This window comes from Cololabis saira, chromosome 22 (assembly GCF_033807715.1).
Source record: "Cololabis saira isolate AMF1-May2022 chromosome 22, fColSai1.1, whole genome shotgun sequence".
In the NCBI taxonomy this organism is placed as follows: Eukaryota; Metazoa; Chordata; class Actinopteri; order Beloniformes; family Belonidae; genus Cololabis; species Cololabis saira.
In genome coordinates, this window is record NC_084608.1 from 14,325,211 (window position 1) to 14,337,502 (window position 12,292).

The 12,292-nt window shown below is 40.2% G+C and overlaps 1 protein-coding gene across 2 annotated transcripts in view; it reads left to right on the forward strand.

The window, feature by feature from the left end:
* Nucleotides 1–12,292, forward strand: part of cntnap2a (contactin associated protein 2a) — a 412,736-nt gene that overhangs the window by 368,955 nt on the left and 31,489 nt on the right. The window contains exons 19-21 of one of the 2 annotated variants that reach the window (XM_061713895.1): nucleotides 6,021–6,239; nucleotides 8,237–8,266; nucleotides 11,106–11,342. In XM_061713895.1, the coding sequence (XP_061569879.1) occupies nucleotides 6,021–6,239; nucleotides 8,237–8,266; nucleotides 11,106–11,342 (486 nt within the window). The remainder of the gene's footprint in view (nucleotides 1–6,020; nucleotides 6,240–8,236; nucleotides 8,267–11,105; nucleotides 11,343–12,292) is intronic. The other variant, XM_061713896.1, reaches the window with a different exon arrangement.

Here is a 12,292-nt window from a genome sequence, read left to right on the forward strand (position 1 = left end):
TGTGGTCATCAATCCAGTCATATTTACACTGAAAAAGGGAGGTGTTTTGTCCGTTATAGGAGCCGATGTTGAACCTTATCTGGGAGGCCAACTGCAGGGAATGAAACTTAAACATGTCACACTTTCAGCCATATATTTTCTGTTGTCTATCTCTAATCTGACATTCAAACCCAGCAAAGATCTACGACAACGAAAAACCCAGAGAAAAACAGGAGGGGACCCGTCAATCTTAAACATCCGTTCCTCTTCACCGTCCTCACCTAAAGAAGAACTCAGCTAATCAGTCTGGTCATGAAAACAGGAGGTGGTTCTGCGCTGAGAGCAACCATTATACTTTTAACAATTTCATAAAATCCTAACGGTTTGTTGGTCACTGCGGTTTTGTTCGTCTCTAAGAAACTGGTATGTTTCATATTTGGCTGGATACTCGGTTTCAGGTGTTAAAATGGGTTTGTGGTGCTGCTGCCTTTGACTGCGATGTGCTTCAGGCCAATGTTGCAGCGTGGGGTCTCTTGCTCCACGTCCATCGCAGCAAACCCATACCAGCTCTAAACAACAGATGAAGTTCCTGCTCTCGCCGGTAGCCATGTTGTAGCATACTGCTATGTGAAACTAACACTATGGAAACTCCAGGGAGCGATAAATGGACCGTTAAGCAAAAACTTGATTTCCTTATTTTATTAAATCCCCTGCTACAAAACATTAAAATTAATTAATTCAATCGATTTTTCGGCCAGAGATACTCTGAATGGTTCATTCCAATTACTCAATTTGTTCTTTGGCCTATTTAAGGAGCAAGAAGTATGAGTTCTTAGATGCCTTCTGATGTCTCACCTACCAAGCTCGTTGTGAGTCCCACCTACACCCCGGCTTCCCCCTTTGGGCTCCGATTCAAAGGGGGGGGTTTAGTCCTACACCCCTGTATTTATGTGTAATTCTAATAAACTATGCTTGAATGAAGCCTAAACGCCAAATATGCGTTACAGATAAAGTGTTTCAAACTTACTGCGTGAGTTGTCGGACTGAAACTATATAATTGCACGAAGTTTGCTTCTTAAGTTTACCATAAGGCTTTGCAACTGTGTCAGATGACTTTCTGAAATCAATATTTGTTCTTTTGCTATGACACAAAGCAACCAGCCACTTTAAAAAATAAAATAAAACTTTAAACTTACTGATTTTACAGTCAAAGGTACCCTTGACCTCACCATATCTGCTTTAAATAAACACAGAAATAGTCAGGACATGCTTTTTAATACAGTTTTTTGCTGAAATGCTTAACTTTTTAGAAGTTTAAATCTTCCTTCAGCTTCAATAGCAGCAGGTTTGCTGTGGCGCTCGGAGCTTGGCTCATGCTTGAAAGGAATTTCCATCCGTAAAGACTCCAGTCTGTTCCAGGCGCCCCATGTAGAAAAGCGTAGAGTGAAAGGCTAACAAAGCAAATGAAACAGACAACAAAGAATTGGCAAGAATAACAGAGAAGAGATCGAATGGATAATACCCTGCCTGCCGTCGGAAAATAGATGAAGAACAGTTAAATTGAACTTCACATTATACAAGCCCAGAACTCAGTTTTGCACTCTCACACTAGCCGTGATCTTTCACACAAAGACATTCACAGTCTCTTTCACTATTTATCATCATTTGGTTGTGCTGTGCTGGCGCATAATTCAGAACTTGGCTCTTTCTGCCTCCATATGAAAAGATAAATACAAAACCAAATAGCAAAAATAAAAAGCTACACAGGGTTTTCTCCGGGTCAACATGCAAGTGCGTGCACACACACTAAAACAAAAGTGCATTCACACACATTTCCACTCGTGTGACATCTATCTCAGCTATCCAAACAGATGAGCTCTGAGGGGGCTTTAGTTTCTATTCCTGCCTATGGAAAGAAACTTGCAGGACATACATTTTGCTTTACATAGGCAATAAAACATGTCAAAATGCTCTGTATTCAGTGTTATTGCACAGCAATAGTTGGGCTTTGTGTTTATTGGGGGGTTGTGATTTGCAGTTGGCTTTCTTTCAGCATTTAAAATAAGCAAATGCCTCTTGTTCTTTCCCTGCAGGCAGTTCTGAGTGCACGTACATCATCAATTCAGCCTACTAAAGCCTGTCAAAGGGTTTAAACTGGTGTCTGTATATATATATATATATATATATATATATATATATATATATATATATATATATATATATATATATATATATATATATATATATATAGTTCTTTGTGTTCCTGTTGGCTGCTTAATGTGGTTGCTTAAATGTTGAAGGACTTTCTAATAGGGTATAATTTCCGAATCTCCAAGTAACAGAATAGATTAGTGAGGTCAAGGTGCAATATAGTGTCACTATTGTCAAACAGTGTAACTTTTGTATTAATCGTTTGTGTACTCGAAGCACACAGGCTCATATATTTTAGAATTATTGTACTATGCTGCTATTTTTATGAAGTGATTATCACGGGGAACTATTGCTTCCACATGTGCAGCGATACAAGGTCCCAGCACATCTCTTATTCCAGCCGTGTCAGAGACCAGGAATCGTGCTGCGCTGAGCATGGAAGTGTGCACTCGTGCTCGTCAAACTAACCCGACTTCAGGGATTAATCATGCTGGGATGTGGTACCGTTTGTCCAGTATGAGTACTGCAATTCCTGCTGTGTTCAAATAGTTGGTTATGTTCATGTACATGTAAAATAAGTTTGTAAATGGCATGCCTTTGCAACAGATCCATTCGTATTTAATTTTCAATCCATTTGTGAGTTCATCTTTACCAGGGAGTTAACCCAGTTTGTCACGGTTCAAATGTGTCATCGCTCAAAAGCAGCCCTCATCACACAATAGAAGCAGAGACTCAACAGACACTGGGGCTGGGAAATGTTCACAAGTGTTGGAAACATACAAGCATATGAATTATTCATCGAGGCTGGCAAGGCGCTTCGTTTTTTCAGGTAAAACAATTAAAAATGATAATGGCCGGGTTTCCCAGATCAGTTAAGTAGTTCTTAACAGCGAAAGACTTCTTTCAAACCTTCTTAAGGAGCCTGTGAAAGAAAATCGCGTTTCCCAGAGTTGCTCTTAGCTTAAGTATCTCTTTCATTAAGAAGGAAATGAAAGATGCTGCTGACCCAGTCTTTACAACCATCTTAGTGAACAAAGACTCACAGATCCAGCCGCGTCAGGCAAATCAATATCACACCAAGCAATGAGATATTAAAACAATGCACCCCGCACAAATTTTGATCTATTTTATACTTTAGATTTATATTGTTTAGCATTTATTGGTGACAGCAAAGGAAAAAAAAAAGAAAAATAAGGAATAACAAGTGTGTTCCTGTATATGCTTTATGCTTTACGCACAAATAAAACGATCATCATGAATATCATTTATTTGATAATTTGGCTGCTATACAGCATGTTCTCGCTGCAAATCAACCGCGTCGCCGTGCGCGAAGCAGAACTGTTTTTATGAACGCATTCGTGCGTCAGCACTTCAGTCCCCTGGACGTGCTGTCGGACCGGGCTGTCAGGCAGCCGTGACACCGATCCTCCTGCCCGAGCACCTATATGTGATGACAGGGAAGCAGCAGCTGAAAGAACGGGATCCTTTGATGAATCGTTCATTACAGTCTCAAATATAATCAATGGTGTCGGTTTATATTAAAGAATCTTTTTGCCCAGAAGAGAAAAGAGCGAAGACAACGACCCATAACTATTTTCTTCTCTTGAAAAAACCCACCTGCCGACTCGCGCTGTATACAGCGCGAGTCGGGATGCATCATTCAGAAAAGGAGGAATACGTGCGAGGCGGGGATGATCTCTGCAATCTGAAGCCCTCTATAATTGTAAAAAGAATTTCACTTATCACGGGTTCTTTTTGGAACATAACCCCTGCGAAAAACCAGGGTTTGCTGTAATTCCACGTTGCGATTTGCGAAACTCGCCTTCTCTTGGCTCATGTTTTTGAACGCACACACACGCCCACCCCGTTTACTCCCGGTCTCCGTGTGTGGGGAAAAAAAGCCTCACTGTAGCCAGAAATAACGGAGTAACGCACCGTTTGGATGAAAAAGGGTCATTGAATTATATTTATCATCTTAATTTTTTATTATAACGCACAGGCAGCAGGGAATTAGTGCGTTAGGTAGCAGTGCTGCGTGTGAAAATGCGCTGATAGTGATCGGTGATCGATTTGCCTGGCATCGATTCATTTGGTTTCAGAACCGGACAGCTGCTCCAAAGAGCGTCTGAAAGAGCGAAACTAAAGGACGGTGTTAAGAAGTCATCTGGGAAACACCCGTATCTTAGGGTTCTCTCTTAGTTCAAACCTTCTTTGAACCTCTCTTAAATCCTTAAGAGAGGTTGGATCTGGGAAACCCGGCCAATTATGTTTAACAAGTACTAATGTACTAATTGTCTTTATGTAACCAGTGCATTAAAACTGACATAAGTGGTGTGAATATTGATTGAAAAGCCTTTCTATTAATGTCTTGGGCTGGGCGTTTCAAGAGCGACGTTCTTGAATCTGAAGAACTGCTAAGAAACACGAGTATGAAGGAGGTAACGGAGTCAAAACATGGACCAGAGCAGTCAGAGCAAACTGAAAACAGAGAGATAGAAGTGGAGGAAAAGGCAGATGTAACAGAAATGAAGGAGCTACGTTTGCTGTAAAAAGGATTCAAGTTCAAAGACGGTAAGAAGAGCTGGATAAAAGACATAATTAGATGAAAGGCATACGAATAGACGGAAAAGGCAAGGATTATTGATTCGGCAAAACAAAAGAAGAAAGTTTCATTTCCCCAATGAATACTACATGAAATTATCCAGTGAAATACAGTGGCTAATGAAGCCATAATGAACCAGTAAAATACAAAGCTATTTATCATCACTATGGCTGCAGCACAGCGCTGCCAGTAGCAACAATGTGGCCTCATCCAGAATGCAAAGTTTCTATACGGCAGTCTCACGCTATTACCTAACAGTCAGGGAAAAATATCTGAATGGTTTTCATTGTTGAATTTAAAAAAGGACCAGCAGCAAAAATAAGCTCTTTTTATTTTGTCATAGTTGCTTTGTTACCTCAAGTCATAAAAAGTTCTTTAACATTTCACAAGCATCCAGAGAGATAACAACTCGTAATTTCTCTAGCAGCTGGAGAAAAATAAAACGTCTGCTTCCTAGCTGTATTCCTTCAAAATGTGTCTTAATATGTCTGGCTTTGGAGACGATTTATCTAATTTGACCAGGCTGAGACACTCGTGCTGTTTTCTGTTTTAAAACACTAGATACCGAAGGTCAAAGGCAAAAGCCCTCCGACTGTAACCTCATTATGGCTGTAGAAGTTGATAAAGTCAATCAAACAAGCACAAGGTAACTCAGACATATCTATGACCATTTTATCTTCTTGTGATTTAAAAAGGAATAACACTGCCCTCTTTTGGTTTACAACAAAATTAGTTAGTTAAACAACGAGTTGCAGTAAAGTTTTATGACCATCCCACAGATTTAATCCTCTGTAACACAACCCAAACACACACACACATAACCTCTCACAAATCCACTCAGTTGAAGATAATGAAAATCAATCTTGCAGAAAAACAAAAATAAAAGAGAAGGAAAGGGAACATGCTCTCTCTTTCCTCTTTATTAACACTCTTTATCTGTCCTTCTCTGTCTCCTGCCTCACTGTTTGGGTTTGCTAAACCAATCAAAATTAGGGAAATCTGCAACAGAAGATCCTTTCATGCAAAACCAACAGGTCCTGACACCCATCGATGGGCTGTGGGATTAGTTCTGTCCAAAGCTGTGAGTGGTCATGTATTACAAAATTGAAATCTATACAAGCCAAATATATGGCCTTAAACCAAATGAGCCATTAGAGAAGAGCCTCAATGCGTGTCTGCCTGCAGAGTGAACCATGTGGGAAGAGGGAGTTTGGGGTAATAAAAAGCTGATTTGTTAATATGTGTCAGACTTCTTCTGCAGCTAAGTTGTCTTTCTCTCTTCCCGCAGCCCCTAAGGTAGTCTCCTTCTCCTTTGACGTTGGCAACGGACCCGTGGAGTTAACGGTGCATTCAGCTACACCCCTCAATGACGACCAATGGCATCGCGTGATGGCCGAGCGCAACGTGAAAGAAGCAGTCCTCCAGCTGGATCAGACTTACCGGGCATCTCGACTGGCCCCCCCACAGGGACACACGCGGCTAGAGCTGTTCAGCCAGCTCTACGTAGGTAAGACACACACACACTCACACACTCACATAATCCAAACAATTAACAACCCTAAAGTGTTGGGCTGGCTGACTCAGATACACACATTTGATTGCAATTTGGACATTTAATATCAGCTTTGTGAAGGACGGACACTCACAGAGACAAACAAACCGTAATTACTCGTGCTTATGTGTGGAAGCGAATAACCCACCTTGTAAGCATAATTGGATTCAACTGTTAATTAAAACTTTTTGTATTGACTTTATTTCCAGTAGTGCTGCCTTTAGATACAGACGAGCACTGCTGGAATGTCTGATTGTTTCACAAGTTAATAGAAATCATGGCGTTTAAGAGGCTTCTGTCCAGCTTCAGCAATGTCACTTTTAATTATATTAATCCAGGACACACTCATATGCACAAATGAGATACTATGAATGATTTGCACGTATGTGCACACACACACACACACACACAGTTGGAAACTCATACATATAAGTGATGAGAGTTTTACTAAATTAAGAACTGACTTTAATTATGGCGGTCATGTCTTTGATTCCTCTAATACTAGAATCTGGATTTATGTTTCTTTGGATTAATATTACTCCTTGATGATGTATGAGTTATCCAACAAACCAAGTTATGACTTAATCTTGTTAAAAAATAGAAAGTGGGGTTTGTTCCTAATGGTTTTCTCACAATGCCTCCAGCTCGTCAGGGGTTTAAATAGCGGACTATCTCTGCAGCGACTCATGATTTCACTTCTGTTTCCTTTTCCCTTTTGTGCTGAGTTGTCAGTGCTCTACAGCCCAAACTCCGGGGCTAAAATAGTTTTAGGGATTTGCGGATAGAAGAAAAAGTGCTGAGGTGGATCACAGACTTCCTACTATGTCATGGAAAAAGTTCCGCCCAAAGGAGATTGTTGCAAATTTCAATCAAGCATCCCAACCTGATAGCCTTAAACCTTCTTATCCCCGTTTGTAATAAAATCCCACCGACTCATTGCTTTTGCTGATTTGAACGTCTTCAGCTTTATCTTGCACCACTTCAATTCTCCGTATATTTGTAGTTAATGAAATGGAAAAGGGCGAGAGAGGTTTTGTCTTCGTGTGACCAGTGTCTGTGAAATCACAAACATAACAGCTCCCAGATGCAGCTTCAGCACCTCTCCGACGCGTGTGGCCTGTGTCAGGTCCGTGTTTCCGGCGCACCTCTAAACGCTGGAACCAGCGGGGAGAGGATTGTAAGGATTGTAACCAAGGTGAAAGCACCTTCTCATATCTGCTTTCTCATCTATATCTAATCCTGAAATGAGGATTACCTTGAAGAGAAAGTAACGAATAATACACAGAAAGGGTTCCAGGTTTGGCCCCTAGATACAGATCTCTTTGTGTTTGATCAAGATGTTTGTAAAGAGCACAGCGAGCCCCGCAGGCAACAAGATTTTTGTCGAGATTCAATTGATTCTACCTTGTGATGAAACACTTTGTACCACTTCCCAGTTGTCTCTGATTTTCATTGAAGTGACTGTTTAGAGGTTACAAGCAAGAAAAAAAATACAAGTCAGAAAAAGAGTTATTTGACTTACCTTGTTCTCATATTTTTCTGCGTATCATCTCCTCTCTCTCTCAATCAATATGCTCCCTGTCAAGCATTTGATTGCTTCAATGTTTACTGCACAGTGGCTCATTTGCTCTAATTGCCTTGAAAGTAAATGTTATACCATCCGCCTGTCGTCATTTACTTCACACTGTTAACTTTTAGCTTTCCAATTCACTTCATACTTGCACATAACTATAAATCATGCAGCGTTTTATTAATCCTACACCACCATCTGTTCTCTTGATTTTCGTCTTGATCCTGTTAACTTTATTTTCCAAGTTTGCATGTTTTTGCTTTGTTCTCTTGTGATTATTTTGTCTCTCTTTTGCACATCGCCTTTTGTTTTTCCATGCCGCCGTCTTTTCGGATCCACCTCTTGCTTGTTCTTGACTGCATGTGTGCGACACCTGTCACAGGGAAACCGGCTTCGCTCACCTGCCAAGACAGTAGGTAACATTTAAACAGTGCAGTATAAGCTATTTATGCAGGTATTTTGAGAAATGCAGTTGGATTTAAGCACAATGTAAGCTTTGTGGTCAGAACTTGCAGTAAATCTACACATAACAATAGTATATTTCTATAAATAAAACTTGGACCTGCCTCAGAATACAACCTTTATCATTTTCATTTGCATGTCTGCCACTATTTTCACCAAATTAATTTCCAGTCACAATGAAAAGGTAGGTATGTGGCTTTTTAAATAACTTGTTTACGGAATGACAAAAGGTGGAAAATGTTCCTCTATTAGGGTGAAATAACTGCTCCTTATTAAGCAAACAAAACAAAAGAAATGTTTTACACATACTAATCTTGGGCTAAGACCTGTGTTTTAAAGTGTTTTAAAACCTGGAAGGATAGAGGTAAACCATCATCTTAGAGGAAGAAACATATATAAAAAATATTTTAAGGTGGCTGTTCTTCTTCCCTAATGGCCCATGGATCTTCCAAGGTGACGAGGCCAAAGGGCTCAAATAATTAAAGACTGGTTCAAAGAGCATCTTCACACTCATGGAGTGGCCTCCACAGAGCGCAGGCATCAGTCTCTTTGAGATTATTTAAGATGTGCTGGTGAAAACCTTTCACCAGGAGCCAACTCTCCCATCATCAATACAAGATCTTCTCAAAAAATTAATGCAACTCTGGATAGAAGTAAATGTTGAAATATTGCATAGGCTTATTGAAACAACACCACAGTGAATACTTAGATGAAAGCTAAAGCAGGTCCAACAAAATATAAGAGTGGATCTTTTTTCAGCAAAGCAGTCAGTTAAAAGTATGTTTTTTAGTTAATCATTCTATCAAATGTAATAAATGTTATATTACTAGGTTAAAAAGTAAATATTTATTGAAAAAAACTGACCACCAGAATTGGCAAACACTTCAATTTTTAGGGAACTTTGTTGCACATACTCCTTGTTTTAAACACAACATGTCAATCGACCCTCCATTTCCTGTCTGAGACATTTCTTAGATTTTTCAATAAGACAAAGGTCATTATGCAATTAAACAATTCTCATTTAGATCAGTTTATATTTTTAAACAGATTCCCTTATTCTGTTTTCAAGCTTCTTTGATGTAAAGCACAATTTATAGCTCAAGCAATGAGGCTGATAAGTCTCTGAGGTAATGATGCAACTCGAGACCATAATATTGCAACCACTGTGTTGATATGAGTTTCTAATCCTGAAAACTAGCTGTTCATCATGAGTTATTATAGTCAAAAATGCTTCATTTATTAGTCCAGGGTACCTTTTCCAAAAGGCTTGACTATACCTGTATGTTCATCGCTCCATTGTTCTCTATAGACAGCAAGAGCAACAACACCTGCAGGAGTTTCCTGTTGGCACGCCGGGGAATCTTGCATATCTGGAGGCTTGATTATTTTTTTTTCCCTCTGAAATCCATATCAACCTATTAAGAGCTTGATCTACTGAAACCACACGCTTTAAAAATCATAATTGCGCATCAAATTGTAGAGTTAATCTGCACCTGATTATGTTGCAATAAATGTCCAACACCTTTTTTGAACATAGAAATGACTGTTTTAAACATTTTGCTTATTATGTCACTTTTAATGACTGATGTTATCAATAATAAGACAATGTTTAATTTTTTTTTAAATGATATGCACCTGTGTTAAGCCAGTGCTGACTTCAGACGCTGCTACTCAAGTTTTCCGAGTTGCACATGAGTTGTATGCACCTGTGCATCATTATGTGTCTGTGCGTACGTGCCTGCCTCGGTCTCTGCAGGCTCCAGAGCATGCTGTCCGTTTAATCAGAGACTGATTAAGCCCTGGGTAAACAGGTGGCAGAAACCTCCAGTCAATCAGTGGTACAAAATAGATTAATTAAGAGGTCTACTAAGAGTCTAATTCTGTGTGGGACTTGGAAGAAGAGAAAGCAGGTGAAAAACCACCTGCATCCTAATTTATGAATAACGTATTGGCTGGAGAGAATCAAAGTTCATGTAGAAGTAATCGTATTATATTTATGTTGTACCTGCATCGTAAAGTCCTCCTGCTTCCTCTCCACGCGAGAATACGGATGAGAGAAGTTTCCTTACGTGGCTTCTTAGAAAGACACTTCTCTGTAATTTAAAAAAAATGAAATCTGAAGATTTTGATAACCAAAAAGGCCCCGTGGCACGAGATAATGACATCTCCCATGAGAATACGCAGCATCCATGCACTGTCTGTGGATGTTCTCGGGTTCATTTAAATCTATACCTGTAGGTGTATGTTTACGAGTGTGTTTATTGCTCTAGTCACTGAGGTGCACATTCATCTATTTAACATCCCAACCGTGTCCAAGTTAATGGGTAGTTAGACTGTAATGATGCAAGGCCAGAATGACGATGGAAGCACTTCACAAAAATGGCTATCGACACCCCAAGGCTAACCATTAATGCTTATATTGACTCATTCAAATCAGGTGCACGGTGTGTGGTGTGTTTTTAAATGTGCTTGTCCGTAGCATGTAGCTGAGCATGTCTATGCTTGTGAGATGTTCATTAAGAAACGGTGTTCATTAGGCGGTTCTAATTACTCAAGGAATCAAATAAGTTGAAGGTTGTTTCAAGTACGCTCTCTGAGCGATTAGCATGACATCAGTGCTTCCTCCAGGCGTTGGGATATTAACGTTTCTAAAAACAGATTAAAACAAAGTCTTTTGCAGTCAGAATGGCTTCTCTAACCCTCACTTCTATTTGTCCTCTTCCATTTATTCCTTTGTCTTAATTTCTCCCAATGCCGCATGTGCTTGTATCCTCCATCTTCCCCCTCAGGTGCTGCGGGGGGGCAGAGGGGGTTTCTGGGATGTATCAGAGCCCTACGAATGAACGGCATCACCCTGGACCTGGAGGAGAGGGCCAAGGTAACTCCTGGGGTCAAGCCTGGTTGCCAGGGCCACTGCACCAGTTTTGGGATGTACTGCCGGAATGGAGGAAAGTGCGTAGAAAAGTATAATGGCTATCTATGCGACTGCTCCGCCACCGCCTACGACGGCCCATTCTGCACAAGAGGTGAGAGGCATTTTCAGAAAAACCCGTTTCAGTCTGTAATTGAAGGTCATGGGACATGGTGAATGACTCTTAAAGTGCATCGTGCAGCTCATCTTCTTGAAAACCTTTAATATCAAGACCACTTTTTTTTCCCCTGTATGGGTTTGAAGCAATTTTTACTACCTTTGCAGGGTTTTATCTCATCTTTAAAGGCAGCTTCTCCCTCCTCATTTTGGGATGATTCACAAAGCCACTACGTGAACTTTTAGAAAGCTTAGACTTTTACAGACCTGTCCATGAAAGCACCTTTTCATTTGCTCTCCCTGTTTAGTTCACAAAACTAAGATCAAATAGCACGAGGATTACTGATGTTGTGTTTCAATGAGCCTCACTCGCTGGTATGTGTTTATTTATTTATGTAGCTGTGCTTTATGATTGTCTTCACTTCCCATTCAGTTTGGAGCCGTCGGTGTCGAAAGTGCTTTGGCTTATGATAAAAGGCATCGATTGAGTGATACTGTGCTTACCCACCAATTCTCTCTGACCTGAGGGTGCACTCACTGAATGCTGATGTTGTGCAAAGGCGGAGCTGAGAGATCAAACTAAAAAAAAAAAAAAAATGTGACTTCAATATATGAGAGTTTAATTTTTTTTTTATTGCAAGATCACAGACAGGAAATGTCACCACAACTCTGCTTCTACACTCTTCCACATTGCTAAAACATCATGTTTGTTTCATGGGGATTCATTATATACTCTATTAAAGTTCTACTTCCTAGAACAAGTTTTCATAAAATACTCCGGGGAAAAGAGCATCGCTGCTGTCAGCGGCGCTGCCGGCTTTGCCTGCTCCCAGTCAGAGAGCTGATCTGCGACACGTGAATTAATTTGTTTCCCAAAGTTGAATGGTGTTTTTTTCCTCCCCTGTGCTCTTGGCAGGGGGTGACAAGATGACAGAACAGCAGAGTGTG